At 32.7% G+C, this 21807-nt stretch overlaps 1 protein-coding gene and 1 pseudogene across 1 annotated transcript; both read right to left on the minus strand.

The window, feature by feature from the left end:
• Positions 1 to 1765: 1765 nt before the first annotated feature.
• LOC143233699 (uncharacterized) lies at positions 1766 to 20719 on the minus strand. The gene is made up of 3 exons (XM_076470215.1): positions 20585 to 20719; positions 19957 to 20137; positions 1766 to 1957 (listed from the first exon to the last, which is right to left on the minus strand). Exons 1-3 carry the CDS (start codon positions 20717 to 20719, stop codon positions 1944 to 1946), a joined length of 330 nt encoding a protein of 109 aa, XP_076326330.1. The 3' UTR covers positions 1766 to 1943.
• Positions 12348 to 14046, minus strand: LOC143222332 (uncharacterized; annotated as a pseudogene).
• Positions 20720 to 21807: the final 1088 nt, after the last annotated feature.

Genomic DNA, 21807 nt, shown 5'->3' on the forward strand with positions numbered 1-21807 from the left:
GTCTTCTGTCCACTGTTGGGAATGCAACAACATTGTAAGTACATAAAGTCACAGCTGACCCCTTAAGGGACATTGTGCAAAAGTACACACACACAAACAAATTTAAAACTATTCAAACTACTCACAAATTTGTTATTTAACACACACATAGAATTTCATACAATGTTATATTCATTCAGTAAGATGTAAAACTTAGTATTTATTATCTTTCACTGAAAAAGAAAAAGCTTACTAAAATGAAACAATGACAATGATGGTGCATCTGTAAAGGATGGATAAAACCAAATCTGCCTCTTTAAATAGACTACACTATCTCTGTGCTCCAAATCTGTCAAAGAATTATAACAATATTCATTGCCAGTTTTTTCCCTACATGATAACCTAAAATGTGACAGTTTTCAAAACACTTACTCGGGAAATTCACCCACAAATGTTTACATACTTGTTAACAATCCAAGAATAATTACTACACAATTCTCGCTCACATTTCAGTTTATTGTACCTAAACACATAGAATATTACCCACTATCATGCCCCATGTTAAGAGTGCATCAAATAACTACTTTAAAGTTGGCTTTAAATTGGTTTCTACAAACATGTGTAACACTAGTCTTTCTAAATAAAAGACTACACACAGGTGGCTTACTTTTTCAAATTTATAGCATTTCAATAATTTTTTGTGGTCATCATCAGATGAACTGTCTGGAAATTTATGAGAGGTACACAGTGAACTTCCTCTCCTTGAAACAAGATCATCCCAGTCTTTTCTTTTCTGAATTGTACAATCATACAAGTGAGATGGCTGAACAACCTCCCATTCTGGTGATGAATATCTACTTTAAAATGCAATTTCCAGGAATTTTCAGTTGAAACAAGTACCAAACATGTGATCACAGAGAAACTTCTCAATATGACAACACAATGAACACCTGATTCAATGTATTACTTTCAGGTGCAATGGTCTATTTAAATGGAAACAGTAACCTCAATAACAAGAGGAATGATGATAAACATCAGTGTAAGAACAGTAACCTCAATAACAGGAGGAATGATGATAAACATCATGCATAAGAAGAGTAACCTCAATAACAGGAGGAACGATGATAAACATCACGTGTAAGAACAGTAACCTCAATAACAGAAGGAATGATGATAAACATCATGCATAAGAAGAGTAACCTCAATAACAGGAGGAACGATGATAAACATCACGTGTAAGAACAGTAACCTCAATAACAGGAGGAATGATGATAAACATCATGCATAAGAACAGTAACCTCAATAACAGGAGGAACGATGATAAACATCACGTGTAAGAACAGTAACCTCAATAACAGGAGGAATGATGATAAACATCATGCATAAGAACAGTAACCTCAATAACAAGAGGAACAATGATAAACATCACGTGTAAGAACAGTAACCTCAATAACAGGAGGAATGATGATAAACATCATGTAAGAACAGTAACCTCAATAACAGGAGGAACAATGATAAACATCATGTGTAAGAACAGTAACCTCAATAACAGGAGGAATGATAATAAACATCATGTGGTAATAAATCAAAAGTTCTGCGTTTGAACTCAGAAAAAACTGAAAAGAAGATAAAAACAGAAAATCAAAAACAATTTATTCAACATTTAACATACAGAACAAACAAATAGAACGTAATACAAAATACACTCACAAAAAAAGATGTACATATTTCTTTTTTACATTCAAGAAGTTACAGAAATTACAGTGATATCATCATGTTCTCCCTTTCCTACCTAGTATGGTATATATCTTCAATGCAGATCTATTCAGATAATTTTTCAATATTTTTGTGCTTTTGATCTGTACATAGTGTCTTCTTTGTGAACTGGATGTTCAAAGGTCACAAACATAAACCAAACCTCTTCTTTCACTTAAGTGTAGCAAAACGATTAAATATAGGGTGTCTCAGAAAGCTGGACCTATAAGGAAAAATGGACATTATATTCTTAAAGTTGAAAACACATTTCTAATGACATTAGTAAATATTTCAGGAAAGAAAATACCTTGATGGCACAGTATATCAATAACTGATATGTGTATGGTTGTTAATGGCAAACAATTTAAATAATAAATTAATTACAAATTCATTGAGTATTCATCCCTATGGGTCCAGACTTCTGGGGTACCCTGTATTATAGACCATCAACATTACCTGTTTTACATGCAAACAATTGCTGTTAAACTGTTGATGATGTAAACAGTAAACATAGGCACTGGTTATAGCAGATGTAATAACACTGCCATATTATATTCTTTTTCACTTTCTTAAACTTTACTAGCTAAGCACTTGGTCCAGAGAATGCATTAGCAGTTGGAGTAAGCTCATTTAAATGGGTGAAGTAGAAATGTGTACAAATCAGTATCAGTTACTGGTTCTTAGTTAATAAATGCTGATAAAGGTAATCTGGGAATGTTTGGGTTCAAACTGGATTCATTTTCTGAATTGAAAGTTGCAGTCATTCTGTGATAAACAGAATCTGGTTATAGAATGCAGACTCGCAGTTTGAACCATTGTAAATAAACCAACCATTTTATTTTTCACATTCACTTCCATTACTGACCATGCTCCTTTTAACATACTCAGAATAACACTTCCAAAAATTGAAATTTACACAAACTTGGTTATGTGTTAGGTACTGACTATCACAAAATCTATGTAAGAAAAAATTTAGATCAGAGTGGGAGCTGTGACTACACTGGAAAAACAACAGTTCCATCATTTGAAGAGTGCATGCATTACTCACACCAAGTGTGGTCATTGCATAAACAAAAATATGGAGAACCTAACCTTAAAGTGTCACAAATTATCTGCCACATAACTGAAATTCCTACAGTATGTCAGATAACTGAAAGGACTCTAATTTTGATTCAAATTCAGAAAGTCAAGAGTACAGCATTCTCTAAACATAATGATTTTATAAAGTTCCTAGCCATTACCAAAAATAAACTTATCTACTGTCTAAAGCAAATAGAAAGTTATCCTGGATCTTTTTGTTTTGAGTGAATCTGATCTGTCCTTAATATTGTTCACTCCTTTCCACAGAAGTGCTGCTATAATTCAGTTAGATAAATACAGTAATGATGAGTAAACATCAACAGTATCACCAGAGAGCTGACCCTTTGAGCTGTTGCACTTTCGACCAGTCATCCTAACTGTAGAATAACTGAGAGACTTCCAAACAATTATCTAAACACGTATTACTTTGAACCACCATTTCATAATGATTAGAAGGTTATTCTTAACTGATGATAAGAACATGGATTAACCTCTAATAGTTTCCTCATCTTATCTATCACAGGGTTTTGTGCTAGTTTCTTCCTTTTCATCAGCTGAGTTGACATCACACTATATACTGCTGTCTTCATCACATACCATGATCTTTAACTTCTGATTTTGGTGTAACAAGTTTTAAGGTGGTCATATAAGACTCCAAGTTTGTCTACATATTTGATGCCATTGCTATAATTCTTAATTCATTTCATTTTTCTGTTAATTTACAAGATATGGATTAATTTAGTCAGAAGTAGGTTACATACTATAGTAAAATTTAGTTATCAGAATGGAACTTTCGTTTTATTACTGTTTGCCATAGCATTTTTTTTGACATATGGCACTTTATTGACAAACACATTAACTACTACAGAATGCAGTAACTCCTGTAGATCTTCTGTACCAAATGAATAGCCATATCTATGATCCACAGAAAACTGATTCTCATCTGTAGATTGAGAGATCTGATGAACACCAGCTGACTGTTATTCAGTATGTCCTTGTAATATACCATAAATGCATATTCCACTCAATGTTCACAAACTTAACAACTATACTCAAGTGCCTACATTGTCTGCTTTGTCACACCAAGGATATGGTGAAGTGTAAATTTTTGCAAAATGTAACCCTCAGGACAGCTCAGCAAAACACTACTTGATTCACATGAATCTCTAAGGTGCTTCATTATATTATCCACTACTCAGTCAATACATACTTGATTCACATGAATCTCTAAGGTGCTTCATTATATTATCCACTACTCAGTCAATACATACTTGATTCACATGAATCTCTGAGGTGCTTCATTATATTATCCACTACTCAGTCAATACATACTTGATTCACATGAATCTCTGAGGTGCTTCATTATATTATCCACTACTCAGTCAATACATACTTGATTCACATGAATCTCTAAGGTGCTTCATTATATTATCCACTACTCAGTCAATACATACTTGATTCACATGAATCTCTAAGGTGCTTCATTATATTATCCACTACTCAGTCAATACATACTTGATTCACATGAATCTCTAAGGTGCTTCATTATATTATCCACTACTCAGTCAATACATACTTGATTCACATGAATCTCTGAGGTGCTTCATTATATTATCCACTACTCAGTCAATACATACTTGATTCACATGAATCTCTGAGGTGCTTCATTATATTATCCACTACTCAGTCAATACATACTTGATTCACATGAATCTCTGAGGTGCTTCATTATATTATCCACTACTCAGTCAATACATACTTGATTCACATGAATCTCTGAGGTGCTTCATTATATTATCCACTACTCAGTCAATACATACTTGATTCACATGAATCTCTGAGGTGCTTCATTATATTATCCACTACTCAGTCAATACATACTTGATTCACATGAATCTCTGAGGTGCTTCATTATATTATCCACTACTCAGTCAATACATACTTGATTCACATGAATCTCTAAGGTGCTTCATTATATTATCCACTACTCAGTCAATACATACTTGATTCACATGAATCTCTGAGGTGCTTCATTATATTATCCACTACTCAGTCAATACATACTTGATTCACATGAATCTCTGAGGTGCTTCATTATATTATCCACTACTCAGTCAATACATACTTGATTCACATGAATCTCTAAGGTGCTTCATTATATTATCCACTACTCAGTCAATACATACTTGATTCACATGAATCTCTAAGGTGCTTCATTATATTATCCACTACTCAGTCAATACATACTTGATTCACATGAATCTCTGAGGTGCTTCATTATATTATCCACTACTCAGTCAATACATACTTGATTCACATGAATCTCTAAGGTGCTTCATTATATTATCCACTACTCAGTCAATACATACTTGATTCACATGAATCTCTAAGGTGCTTCATTATATTATCCACTACTCAGTCAATACATACTTGATTCACATGAATCTCTAAGGTGCTTCATTATATTATCCACTACTCAGTCAATACATACTTGATTCACATGAATCTCTAAGGTGCTTCATTATATTATCCACTACTCAGTCAATACATACTTGATTCACATGAATCTCTGAGGTGCTTCATTATATTATCCACTACTCAGTCAATACATACTTGATTCACATGAATCTCTAAGGTGCTTCATTATATTATCCACTACTCAGTCAATACATACTTGATTCACATGAATCTCTAAGGTGCTTCATTATATTATCCACTACTCAGTCAATACATACTTGATTCACATGAATCTCTAAGGTGCTTCATTATATTATCCACTACTCAGTCAATACATACTTGATTCACATGAATCTCTGAGGTGCTTCATTATATTATCCACTACTCAGTCAATACATACTTGATTCACATGAATCTCTGAGGTGCTTCATTATATTATCCACTACTCAGTCAATACATACTTGATTCACATGAATCTCTGAGGTGCTTCACTATATTATCCACTACTCAGTCAATACATACTTGATTCACATGAATCTCTGAGGTGCTTCATTATATTATCCACTACTCAGTCAATACATACTTGATTCACATGAATCTCTGAGGTGCTTCATTATATTATCCACTACTCAGTCAATACATACTTGATTCACATGAATCTCTGAGGTGCTTCATTATATTATCCACTACTCAGTCAATACATACTTGATTCACATGAATCTCTGAGGTGCTTCATTATATTATCCACCACTCAGTCAATACATACTTGATTCACATGAATCTCTGAGGTGCTTCATTATATTATCCACTACTCAGTCAATACATACTTGATTCACATGAATCTCTGAGGTGCTTCATTATATTATCCACTACTCAGTCAATACATACTTGATTCACATGAATCTCTGAGGTGCTTCATTATATTATCCACTACTCAGTCAATACATACTTGATTCACATGAATCTCTGAGGTGCTTCATTATATTATCCACCACTCAGTCAATACATACTTGATTCACATGAATCTCTGAGGTGCTTCATTATATTATCCACTACCAGTCAATACATACTTGATTCACATGAATCTCTAAGGTGCTTCATTATATTATCCACTACTCAGTCAATACATACTTGATTCACATGAATCTCTGAGGTGCTTCATTATATTATCCACTACTCAGTCAATACATACTTGATTCACATGAATCTCTGAGGTGCTTCATTATATTATCCACTACTCAGTCAATACATACTTGATTCACATGAATCTCTGAGGTGCTTCATTATATTATCCACTACTCAGTCAATACATACTTGATTCACATGAATCTCTGAGGTGCTTCATTATATTATCCACTACTCAGTCAATACATACTTGATTCACATGAATCTCTGAGGTGCTTCATTATATTATCCACTACTCAGTCAATACATACTTGATTCACATGAATCTCTGAGGTGCTTCATTATATTATCCACTACTCAGTCAATACATACTTGATTCACATGAATCTCTGAGGTGCTTCATTATATTATACACTACTCAGTCAATACATACTTGATTCACATGAATCTCTAAGGTGCTTCATTATATTATCCACTACTCAGTCAATACATACTTGATTCACATGAATCTCTGAGGTGCTTCATTATATTATCCACTACTCAGTCAATACATACTTGATTCACATGAATCTCTGAGGTGCTTCATTATATTATCCACTACTCAGTCAATACATACTTGATTCACATGAATCTCTGAGGTGCTTCATTATATTATCCACTACTCAGTCAATACATACTTGATTCACATGAATCTCTAAGGTGCTTCATTATATTATCCACTACTCAGTCAATACATACTTGATTCACATGAATCTCTAAGGTGCTTCATTATATTATCCACTACTCAGTCAATACATACTTGATTCACATGAATCTCTGAGGTGCTTCATTATATTATCCACTACTCAGTCAATACATACTTGATTCACATGAATCTCTGAGGTGCTTCATTATATTATCCACTACTCAGTCAATACATACTTGATTCACATGAATCTCTAAGGTGCTTCATTATATTATCCACTACTCAGTCAATACATACTTGATTCACATGAATCTCTGAGGTGCTTCATTATATTATCCACTACTCAGTCAATACATACTTGATTCACATGAATCTCTGAGGTGCTTCATTATATTATCCACTACTCAGTCAATACATACTTGATTCACATGAATCTCTGAGGTGCTTCATTATATTATCCACTACTCAGTCAATACATACTTGATTCACATGAATCTCTGAGGTGCTTCATTATATTATCCACTACTCAGTCAATACATACTTGATTCACATGAATCTCTAAGGTGCTTCATTATATTATCCACCACTCAGTCAATACATACTTGATTCACATGAATCTCTGAGGTGCTTCATTATATTATCCACTACTCAGTCAATACATACTTGATTCACATGAATCTCTGAGGTGCTTCATTATATTATCCACTACTCAGTCAATACATACTTGATTCACATGAATCTCTAAGGTGCTTCATTATATTATCCACCACTCAGTCAATACATACTTGATTCACATGAATCTCTGAGGTGCTTCATTATATTATCCACTACTCAGTCAATACATACTTGATTCACATGAATCTCTAAGGTGCTTCATTATATTATCCACCACTCAGTCAATACATACTTGATTCACATGAATCTCTGAGGTGCTTCATTATATTATCCACTACTCAGTCAATACATACTTGATTCACATGAATCTCTGAGGTGCTTCATTATATTATCCACCACTCAGTCAATACATACTTGATTCACATGAATCTCTAAGGTGCTTCATTATATTATCCACCACTCAGTCAATACATACTTGATTCACATGAATCTCTAAGGTGCTTCATTATATTATCCACCACTCAGTCAATACATACTTGATTCACATGAATCTCTAAGGTGCTTCATTATATTATCCACTACTCAGTCAATACATACTTGATTCACATGAATCTCTAAGGTGCTTCATTATATTATCCACTACTCAGTCAATACATACTTGATTCACATGAATCTCTGAGGTGCTTCATTATATTATCCACTACTCAGTCAATACATACTTGATTCACATGAATCTCTAAGGTGCTTCATTATATTATCCACTACTCAGTCAATACATACTTGATTCACATGAATCTCTGAGGTGCTTCATTATATTATCCACTACTCAGTCAATACATACTTGATTCACATGAATCTCTGAGGTGCTTCATTATATTATCCACTACTCAGTCAATACATACTTGATTCACATGAATCTCTAAGGTGCTTCATTATATTATCCACTACTCAGTCAATACATACTTGATTCACATGAATCTCTGAGGTGCTTCATTATATTATCCACTACTCAGTCAATACATACTTGATTCACATGAATCTCTGAGGTGCTTCATTATATTATCCACTACTCAGTCAATACATACTTGATTCACATGAATCTCTGAGGTGCTTCATTATATTATCCACTACTCAGTCAATACATACTTGATTCACATGAATCTCTAAGGTGCTTCATTATATTATCCACCACTCAGTCAATACATACTTGATTCACATGAATCTCTAAGGTGCTTCATTATATTATCCACCACTCAGTCAATACATACTTGATTCACATGAATCTCTGAGGTGCTTCATTATATTATCCACTACTCAGTCAATACATCTTTGACAAACTAAGATTTTCCAAAAGTGCATGGTTTACTCAGCTTATTTTTCTTATATTTACAGCTTTATTTTCATTCTACATACTTTGGATTATCAGGAGCATGCAACAGAAGTTAACATACAGCCCACACACAGACCAAAATTCTCTTGTTCATGTGACAAATATGATCCAATTCTGAAGTCAGTGGTATCTGTATTTAGAGAAAATAGTTAGTACTAACAAGAGTAGTCAGTAATACACATGACCACTGAAAATATTGGTAGACACTGTCTTATTACTGTGTTCACACAATGCTGAGAATAGTTCAGCTATTTTAACAAAACTGATCAAATAGAATCAGAAAGCTGTAGTTTCTCGTTTGATCATAAAGTGTCTTCAAGTTCTCTCAGTCTACCACTTTGAGGCACATCTTCCAGATCATCACTGTCACTCCAACATTTTCAAACTGTGACTGATACATGCAAGGCTTGACTGAACTTTCATTGTCACCCAACATTTTTCAAACTGTGACTGATACATGCAAGGCTTGACTGAACTTTCATTGTCACTCCAACATTTTTCAAACTGTGACTGACACATGCAAGGCTTGACTGAACTTTCATTGTCACTCCAACATTTTTCAAACTGTGACTGACACATGCAAGGCTTGACTGAACTTTCTCCATAAATTTCATTTAACCTTCTCACCTTTTCAGCAGAGCTCGTGTCACTTTTAAATTTGTAGTGCATTATTGCTCAAAATTGCATTTTCGTATCTATTCCGAGACAATGAATGATTTATTTAAGTTTATAATACAGTACTTATAGTCAATAAATAAAACAAATTAACAGCTAATGAGATTTCAACTGATGCATGATTGGCAGGGCAACTTTTCTAGAAGTTTGTAGAATTACAAGGAAAGTTTCACATTGTTTCTACCAACAGGATACTTGACATGGAAGCTTCCTTACTTCTCTTTGACAGCCATCAAAAGCAGCAACCAAGCACTTTTTTAAGGTGTTATTATCCTATTCAACATTTGCCGATGTCATCTAATTTGTTTCCAGAAAGTCCATATGGCAGTTGTCTTATTGGATAAACAACACCTTTGTGTTTTGAAAAAACGTGCAACTTTTTATTGTTTCAGTTAACTGTTCCAAAGATAATTTTAGGATGCGATTTATATCTATCATGTCGGATTTGCCACAACAAAGTTTGTGCTACCAAGTTAAGTGCCAACTTTCCACAATACACTCAAACAATGAGTAAGGTCCTACCAGCTTCTGCATGCACTAGTAATTCAATCTCAACTTTGTCTCATAGGACACACTATTACAAAAGAAACATAGTGGAATTATTCAGACAATTTTTCCAAACCTTTGTGCATGCACTTGCAACATCATTGTAAATCTAACATCAATATATCAAAAGTTTATTGATCTTTCTACATTACTTCTCATGGTGGTGTCACAATCTTGTACTTAAACCATTTATCTGATGTGGAGGTGAGGTACAATTCTTTCTGCTTTTCTCTTTACAGATGCAGTCAGAATGGTACATACACCATCCTGTAACTGTGAATAAAGGACTGGTTACTTGTGCATTTGTGTTTCCTTTGATATCCTATTTCACTTAATCTTCAGTTAAGAGTCAAAAATCTGTATTCTTGTTAATACTTGTAAATATCAGGCAGATACCAGTGCCCCATTAGTAAGCAGGCTACATCTATTATTATTACTAATCAGTACTGAGACCAGTACTTAGTACATGTGACAAACTAATTTAACTTTAAAAATAAGCACAAAGAAATGATTTTGGTCTACAGATTTCAATTTAAAGTTTCGATCCAAAGCATTTGAACACTGAAATTACAAAAATTAACAAAAACAAAGAATTATTATCTTTTGCAAATCAAAATTTTATAATACCTTTGAATATATTTTGAAGTTAATTTGATCTGTTTGAAAACTGTTTAGTTTTTATCTGAGATAAAGAAAAACTGGATTGAAAATTGAATAAGGTTTTATGAGTGAATTTATCACATGACATCAATTACATTTAGAATGTTAGGCTTGCCCTTAAGCTGTCTATTTATCACCATGTGTAAAGAATTACAATTACAACAAACACTCACATTCAAGATACAGTTCAAATAAGCTTAGAAAAGTTCAATAATGCACGACAGACACTCTTAACTACCATACAAGATATAACAAACTAAATCAAACACCTTCATACAAAAAGATATAATAATACACTTAGTATCAAATACTTATTGATAACAATATACATACATACATGCAAAACATTTAAAATATAATGCTCAAAATAAACCTTTAATTACAATAGAACACTGCAAAATATGCAAGTTCAAGCTTTCAATTAGCTATCAATACATACATCAAATACAATAACTTATCATTATTAAATACTAATAATACATATAAAGTACAAGAAAACTTCACCCACTGATAAAGTTAAAAGAATTATTGGTGATTACCAAACAAACACTATATCAAAAATCAAAATAAAGTATGCAACAATAAAATTCAAGTTAAAGACACACCAAAATTCCAGTAAAAAAACATCTATCTATAGAAAAGTGAAATAATGAACAAAATAAAATATTCAACAACAATAGTCTTGAATAACAAGTAGAAATGTGTACAAAATATGAGTTTATATAAGAGTTTACTTAGAAAATAAACACTAGCAAAAACAAAATTTATTGACTTACAACTAGAAACAGGCAATTAGTGGTTGTTGCTTAACTGGTGGCCACATTTATGAGTTATATTAATCAGTTAGTGAAGTGTCTATCAATCCATGATACTTAAAAGCACAATAAAAAAACAAAAGCAAATAAAAAAGTTGACAGTGAGTATTGCCAATCTTGTCTTCTTCATAGTTAGCAGGTAAAATAAAACAATCAATTTTGTGGTTTAAGTTGCCACCTAGTTGCTTTTACTCTAGTCAGTAGTTCAACAGCAATTATACATTTTGATTAATTAGTAAAAACAGACAAAATTCTAATTCAGATGAAACAGCTTATTAACAAAATAAATGTCATATTACTAACACAAACAAATAGAAACATTACTTTTATGACATGCCATAACAATTTAACTGTTCCCTGAGTTTTGAAATTACCAGCTCACTCCCAGTTCTGGACATGTTTAGATATTAGATGTGATAACTCTTTACAAGCTCATTATAACACACAAAACAACTCCCAAATTTTTATATGTTCTTCTATATTATTATTTCTTACATATTTATACCATGGAACTAAACAACTCGGCAGCTACTCCTATGTAACTCTTCTAATCCCTTTGGTCATCATTTACTTCAAATACTTTACTACAACCTGAATGACTAAATAATTCTATTCACACTCTGTACACTCACGTGTTTTATGGTTCTCACTACTTACAAGCTTTTTTCTCTTGCAATTGAATGATTTTTTTCCTGGTGTGCATCTTATAACAAGTTTTAACATTGCTATTTCTTCTGAATTCATTAGCTTTTACTATATAACTATATGGCTTCTACCCAGCATGTGTTCTTTGATTAGTTTTAAATTAACTGCTACTTCCATACAGTTTATTGTATGCTAAAGAACTGTACGGTTTTCTCCATTGTGCACCCTCTCATGTCTTTTAAGTTTATTATTACTCTCAAATTCTTTACCACACACTAAACAGCTGTACGGTTTTTCTCCTGTGTGAACCTTTTCATGTCGATTAAGATTACTTTTACTCCTAAATCTTCTGTCACAAACCACACAACTGTACGGTTTTTCCCCTGTATGTACTTTTTCATGTTCTTTCAACTGACTGTTGCTTCAAATCCTTTACCACATGCTACACAACTGTATGGTTTCTCTCCAGTGTGTATTCTCACATGACTATTAAGATGACTCTTACATCCAAATTTTTTATCACAAACTACACAAGTGTATGGTTTCTCCCCAGTGTGTACTCTCTCATGTTTTTTTAACTGACTATTGCTTCGATATCCTTTATTACACACTAAACAGTTGTAAGGTCTCTCTCCAGTGTGTATCCTCACGTGTGCTTGCAAGCAGCTATTTGTTACAAATTTTTTTCCACACACTACACAGCAGTATGGTTTCTCACCAGTGTGTATTTTTTCATGGCCAACAAGATGACTCTTATTTCCAAACTTCCTATTACAAACTACACAAGTGTATGGTTTCTCACCACTATGTGCCCTTTCATGTTTTTTTAATTGACTATTGCTTCGATATCCTTTATTGCATATTGTGCAACTATATGGTTTCTCCCCAGTGTGCATTCTCATATGTTCTTGTAAACAGGTATTTCTTACAAATTTTTTTCCACACACTAAACAACTGTAAGGTTTCTCTCCAGTGTGCACCTTCTCATGTCTTTTAAGTTCACCTTTACTCCCAAATTTCTTTCCACACACTAAACAACTGTAAGGTTTCTCTCCAGTGTGCACCTTCTCGTGTCTTTTGAGTTGACTTTTACTTCCAAATTTTTTATCACAAACCACACAGCAGTATGGTTTCTCCCCTGTGTGTATTCTCTCATGTATTTTTAACTGACTATTGCTTCGATATTGTTTATTACACACTACACAGTTATATGGTTTTTCTCCAGTGTGTATCCTCATATGTTCCTGTAAATAGGAATTTGTTACAAATGATTTACCACATTCAAAACAACCGTACGGTTTCTTTCCAGTGTGCACTTTTCCATGTCCATTAAGTTGACTTTTGCTTCTAAATTTTTTATTACACAATACACAAGTATATGGTTTCTCCCCAGTATGTATCCTTAGATGTGTCTTTAGATTACTATTTGTTACAAATTGTTTGCCACATATTTCACAACTGTATCGTTTCCTTCCAGCATTTGTCCTAGCATGGTGATTTCTTAACAATTCTCTGTCACACACAATTTCATCTTCATTATGGGAAATTTTATGAATACTTTGATTATCTACACTCGAAAATGTTTTATCATACTCATAGACATCACTTGATTCTGGCATTTGAAAAGTTTTGACTTTGAAAATAGAGATTTTGTGTTAAAATATAATTTCCATCAAACTTTCCACAACAGTTGTTCAAGTACGCCTTTGATCTACAATCAAAAGATGCATTTACAGAAATATAGTAGTTAATAACAATACAGATGTAATGATTTACTTACATAATAAATGCTTTTAAGTAAGGTTTAATTCCATAAAACATTAAAATGAACTTTAAATAAGGTACCTATACTTCTGAAACCAATAAATTTGGATTCAACAATTCAGTTATACTAATAAATGGACAATTAGTTATATTAACCAATATATCAGTTAACTATAATCACTGTTTAACACTGATTAGTGTTAGAGTGAAATAAGTGATTGATAAAACTTACGAATAAATCAAGTAATTTCACAAACATAATCAGTATTTACAATAATTCCAACTATTAATTAATCAAAATATTTTTATAAATTCAAACTCTATAGCTTAAATGATCTTCATAACTCACAAACAGTCAAATAATCAAACTTTGTGTATCACATCATAATTATTTTAGATAATTCCCACTATACATGTCAAAATGTTATTAGTGTGTTTGTTTGCTAAGCACAAAACTACACAATGGGATATCTGTTCTATGTCCATTCTGGGTATTGAAATCCAATTGTGAGTGTTATCCATTCTCTTTCATTTCATGTTTTTTAAGCTTTGAACCAGCAGGGCCTGGTAACTATAGATGTCGCTCGTTAATTGGAGAATCTTACTCATATATGATTCTTATCACTAATAAACTTTCAACCACAGAAGCATTATTTCTTTTTCTTTTTAGTTATAGAAAACTTACAAATACTACCTGCCACCATACCCAATTTCGAACCACTGACTACAGTGAAGGTACTGTATTTTATGCCTTGCAAGACGTTACATTGTAGAAGACACACCCTAATTTTGAAAAGACAATTCTACGAAAAAAAAATTTTGACTCAGCAACCAACACCTTGATGTAACCTTGACTTTTTGTCAACCTACTGAGTAAATACAGTTAAATACACCATATTATTCACAGTATATCGACAATATTAGTTAAACTGAATGTTTTATGTTATTGAAACTACTTGTAATTAGTAAGTAATAAGATTACAATCTGTATAAGATTATTTTGAATAAATCATAAGCTAATATCTTGCCTTAACCAATCATTTTTGTCTTGGAAGATGTATGGGGATTTTTCAAGGAAATTTTAAAGAAAAAGTGCATTTTACAAGGTGAAAAATATGGTAATTGGCTCACAGCACCCACCACCAACAATTAGGCTATTTTAGTGTTAAATAAAACATAAATTCAATTACTATTTTACATTGTGATATGCTTTAACTTCTAATTGTGTAAACGCGTGTTCTTTAACTATTGAAAAAAGGCAGAATCTGCTTTACATTGTGTTATATTGTAATTTACAATTTATTTTACTGAATATTTCCTTTTTTATATATGATGTTTTAGTACTACATTCCTATCTCTTCTGAATTTGTCTTCTATGTACTTATATACACTGACATATCCAGACCTGCACATTTCTAACCATGACATAAACATTCATGAAGTATTTAAAACCACTTAATCCCACTGGTATTTTACCCATGTTATAAATAACAAATGAAAAGTAATAATCAGTTTTCATTAAAAAATCAATAAATTGATACATTAATCAGAAATAAACAAAAATATAACATTTTTCTTCTGCACTGTACTTTTACATTGTACATATTAAAATTACAAAAATATATACTGTGCAATATAGTCTTTATGTGACTTGTAAAAAAATTTGAAGCAGTTCCTCTAACCCTGGTAAAAAATGGTCTCAAACCTAACAGTTTTATGAATTTTACTCAAGAAATTTCCAAAGAATGTAACTTGTTCATATGTTTGTTTTGAATTTTCGGCAAAGCTACTCGAGGGCTATCTGCATTAGCCATCTCTAATTTAGCAGTGTAAGACTAGAGGGAAGGCAGCTAGTCATCACCATCCACTGCCAGCTCTTGGACTACTCTTTTACCAACAAATAGTGGAATTGACCATCACATTATAATGCCCCCACAGCTAAAGGGCACGCATGTTTGGTGTAATGGGGATTCGAACCCGCATCACCCTCGGATTGAAAGTTGAACGCCTTAACCCACCTGGCCATGCTGGGCCTCATATGTTTATCAATCAGTGTCATTTTATTTTCAGCTGTTATCTGCACAAGTAATTTTTGTAACAATTCTGTCTACAAAACATAATTTTCAGAGTTATTAACATGGAATTATAACAAGTATAAAAGATCAAATCATAATGGTTATAATAAAGTTATATTAAGACACACTGAAAGACAGCTGTAAAACAAATGTAAAAAAGAAAGAAACAATTTCTCTAAAAGTTGGTATAAACAATAAGTGATGCATTAGATCCAGATTAAAGCCAAAAAATTCAGAAAACAGTTAGACAAGGGTCTTTGACAAAAACATGGTAATATTTGAACCATCTGTAAAAGAATCTGGCTTCTCAAATAAACAATAATCAACTATGAAGTCATACATGTCAAATATCCTTCTCAAAAATGAATGTTTATGGATTTTGTAGAAAATGATTCCACAGTGGTAACAGAACTGGTTTCCATAAGAAACTGATGTAATTGGAGAAAATCAAAATTGAACAAACCAAAATGAAACAAAAAGGAGAAGCAAACACTTTGAGTATCTGATTTTGGCCAGGATCTGAGAAGGAAGACAAGCTGAAAATACACATAACAGAAGTTCTCCCAAGACTGAGTCAAGGAATCCACTGCAATGTAATTTAGAGATGGAATTCAAGACCAGGAAAGATGAAGAAAATGAATGGTCAATGAACCAAACACATCTTACAGTGAGCAACCATTTAAAATCTAAGGGGTAAAGCATCCTACCCTACAGAAAAGTGTCAATATATATAGAGTCAACCAAAGATTGTATCACAAAAGAAAACTTGTGATTTTAAAGGTGGATGAGATGAAAATCAAGCCAAATAATTAGAAAAACTGCTACAACAAAAACAAGTATCACCTTAATTGTTGGCATAAGCTACTGCATCAGTTGTCTTCATCAATTAAAATATAGTGAAAACAAAAAAGGTATTAACACACTGATATGAGTCATTGTTTCTTAAGAAGTCCACAAACCAGAACAGCACTGGTTCCCCAACATAGCACCCCTATCCCTTGAAAGAGGCATCTGTGAAAAGATGACAGTAAAATAAAATAAAAAAGGACAAAAGGAGATCACGTTATTGTGATAACAAATCTGAAGACAAACAACTGGAAAGCAAGATATCACTGAGGTAAAGCAAGTGAATGTGACCCAAGGGAATGACTTCATGATGTAAAACCATTATCATCAAAGAATAAAGAAAGTCTATGAATCTTTGGAAGTAGGTATAGAATACAGATTAGTATGAACAAGACATAGAGGATGTGGCTGAAACATTCATTTAACAGTTTTTGATCCAAAATACTATAAGTATCACCAAATATTATGTTTCTACTATATGGGATTTGAGTTGTGAATTTTCCACCCAGGATGTAGCTAGTTGTTTGGTCAAATAAATTTGTGTAAGAAATACAGTGGTAAAAGAGCCAAATTAAGACAGTCATCTATGTACAAGTGGAAGTCAGAAAGGTGATGGATAAAACTAGGAAACTCTTTGAAACCAAGACCAAGCTAAAGATAAGGGACAGTGAACTGATAAATTATTCCATGGTAATAAAAATGATGTTATGATGCAAGAATTAGGATAAGAAAATTAACATATTGTATGCACACTTTTGTCTTGTTAGAGCTGGAATTAAGAGAGGTTTTTGACAAGTCTTCTATTTCCAATTTTATTTGAAACTACAAAGACATTAAAGTAAAAAACAAGAAAATGATTAAATATTTCTACTGCTGCTTTTGGAATGAGATCTGAGACATCTTGATTAAAAAAATGAAGAGGATTGGAAAGAAGGGTATAAAAAATATGAGAGTTTGGAAAAGAGAAGGAAAAGACTTCCCTAAGTATGTGTAAAACCCACAGGTACTAAGGACAAAGGTTCCAGATGAATGAATGATTTTCAATGAAAACCCAAATTTCTAGACAGAGGAGTCCTCTGAAACAGAAGAGACTCAGTGAGTGGGTTATCTTTCTCATCTACTTGTTCTTCCATTTCACAAAGTCTGACATTACAGTAGACAAAACATTACTTGCTGGTCTTGAAGATGGATGAAAACCAGAAGCAAAACAAGATACTAAAATCATAATCAACACCCGCTGGCATGTTTTTTTCCTGAATATGAACACATATTTGATGAAATACTTGTATGTAAAGATAAATGATACAAAAAAGATGTACTTTTATGTACTGCATGAATTTTGTATGTAGGGTTGAACAGTACAAAAATATTTATATATATCCTTTCTGTCTGAAAACAATACAAGATGTCATCTGCAAATACTTGTAATAATAAACAGCTCTAAATTCTTCCAAACACTTCACCATTCAGTTTTCATAACAATGTAGAAACAGCATGTACTAGTTCTATAATAACTCCACCTAGCTGCTCATATCAGTCTTCATTAAACACAAAGTGTGATTATTTCATAGCTAACTCCAACAACGTTCTGAGCAATCCTTTATAGAATCCATGTTAGTTTTCCTGATTAACAACAAAATCATGTGTTTCATCCCAAGTTATATTTGTGAATAATGATTTAATGTTGAAGCTTCTACAATAAACACCATTTCCAAAATGTAAGTTCTCTATCGCTTTAGAAAACTGTGTCAAATAGTAAATACATTAACTCAATACATGCAAAATCAGTCAGTCTGTAAATTTCTACATACTGGTATTTCCTTTAATCATGTAGACATTTAGTAAACATTACAAGTGTTCTGGACAAACTACAACTGATTATGTAATGATGTATTTTTACCAAAGAAGTGTTTGAGAATTTATGAAGCCTTTAGTGAGTCATCCTGAGTGAAAGTTGATTTTCAAGTAATGGAATACTTATTTTTATCTTACACTTTTCAAGTTTCATTTCCACATCCTCTAGTACTTCTCAGTCAAATACAAGTTTTGTAGAACATTAAGTTTTTATCTGTCATTTTCTCTATCTAACACTAACTGTAACAAAGTTACCAATACATAGTGAAATGAAATGTTAGAATATATGAAATACAGTTAACAATATCATCTTATTTTAATGTACTATTTGTAACCAGAATTTTGACTGTTAACCTGTACACATCTGTTTTCTTTTAATTTTATTGTTTCATTGTACAGAAACAATTGCTTACTACTACTTGTAAAGCTATAAATCACAGCAAAAGCCTATATGTGTGCCCTGCTGTCCAATCAATATAATTAAGTAAGCCATCCAAGCCTCAGTTTTATATAGTTTGATCTTGTAGTGAACTCTAGTGAAGTCAGTGTCCTAAACACTGTAAGCTTCACATCATTTCATTTTGTTACGCACCCTTTGAAATAACCAATTTTATATTTTAGTTGCTTTTTACAATACAGAACAATAAAAATAGAGATTAACCTGTTCAGTGTCAGAGATGAGACAACTCATCCAAGCCGATCGGTAAACACAGTGCCATGGATGAGTTAATTCCTTCTCAATAATACCTAACTTCAACGCTAGATGTCAGCACCATACATGCATTTGACCTACTTACAAATTGTTTCACTTCGATCCAAATTGGCATCACGAAAAAGGTTACAAAATGAAGAGAAATCTGTGTTTAAAACTTAATTCCATAAAAACTATACACTATTAACATTATTTAAAACAATGTACTAACACCACTTTCATACCATCATGTCACCACCAAGTGGTTAATGGATATAGTTATTGAATGTTACACTCACCTGATAAACCTTCTAACTGACAGTTAATTTGTTGTAACTCCTCTTTTGGTTCACTTTTCAAACTCATAACATCATGTTGTGAACAACCAACAGTTTCATCATCACTCTCACTGAACTTGGAAATAATGTTATCCTTTGTTGAATCATCACTTGGTTCAGTTTTAACTTTTACAACTGTGTTCTAAGATAACAAAAAAGATGAATAATAATTGATTCTGTCAACCAAGAACAAACATTACTTGTAAAAGTTCACAAGTCAAATGGAATTTTTGATTTGAAATCATATCTGATAAGTTTCCTTAGCATACTAAATAATATCTTTACTAGAAAACTGATTTACATAACACAGGTTGTGCCATTAACTAGTGTTTTAAATTGTATGTGACAGTTCTACCTATGAATTGTCACTTTTACTATATTCTCTAAGGTGCTTGAGCCTCAAGACTGATTAAATCTAACATTCCTTATTTTGTTTATATTTACATTAAATTTTTTCCTTTTACTGCAACATACTCCAAAACCTAAAAATTTGGTGAGATATCAAATAACTTCAGTGCCACATAAATGTCTTCAGAACAAATAGTTATTTTACTTAAGAGAATTATACAAGTTTTAACGTGAATATTACCTCAGTCTGCTTCACCACTTCATCATTCTTTTCTTTTATTTTAAAACCAAAGACTGTAAATGAAGATTCTTCATCTGAAGAAACAGCTTCTCTCTTCACTAAAGAAGAATAGTATACAGTTTTGTAACAACACATTAGAACATAACTTCTTTATATCACTACAGAGTAAACAGTTCCTCACTGTGAAGTGACATTTTCTTTATACCACTTTAGTTCCACCTGTCTATCTTTAACCATTACACATACATGCTGAAAAATATTTATACTAAAACACAGTAAGGAATCACATGGAATAAGTTGCATATATTATTTATCTGAATACAGTTTTTTGACATACAAATTAATCATAAATTAAATACTCTTACATATTACTCACACATATAACGCCGCTTTGTGATACAAAGTTTTCATAAATTACTGAAACTCTGTCTTGACTGAAAAGATATCACATCAGAGAAAATTATATTTTGCACCACGTGAAGTACTGATATCTACAGGGTTTTTTCTGTCCCTAGACAAACCCAAATGTTAACCTACATTATACCACAAGTGACTACTTTATGTAGTTCTTACTTAAATGAATTTTCCACAAAGCTACTCATGGGATATCTTTTCTACCCACCACCACCTCTGGTTTCTGATGGACTAAATAGAATGGAACTAGTCACCCACCACCACTTCTGGTTTCTGATGGACTACAAATAGAATGGAACTAGTCACCCACCCACCACTTCTGGTTTCTGATGGACTAAATAGAATGGAACTAGTCACCCACCACCACTTCTGGTTTCTGATGGACTAAATAGAATGGAACTAGTCACCCACCACCACTTCTGGTTTCTGATGGACTAAATAGAATGGAACTAGTCACCCACCACCACACTCTGGTTTCTGATGGACTAAATAGAATGGAACTAGTCACCCACCACCACTTCTGGTTTCTGATGGACTAAATAGAATGGAACTAGTCACCCACCACCACTTCTGGTTTCTGATGGACTAAATAGAATGGAACTAGTCACCCACCACCACTTCTGGTTTCTGATGGACTAAATAGAATGGAACTAGTCACCCACCACCACTTCTGGTTTCTGATGGACTAAATAGAATGGAACTAGTCACCCACCACCACTTCTGGTTTCTGATGGACTAAATAGAATGGAACTAGTCACCCACCACCACTTCTGGTTTCTGATGGACTAAATAGAATGGAACTAGTCACC

Source organism: Tachypleus tridentatus, chromosome 1 (assembly GCF_004210375.1).
Source record: "Tachypleus tridentatus isolate NWPU-2018 chromosome 1, ASM421037v1, whole genome shotgun sequence".
Classification (NCBI taxonomy): domain Eukaryota; kingdom Metazoa; phylum Arthropoda; class Merostomata; order Xiphosura; family Limulidae; genus Tachypleus; species Tachypleus tridentatus.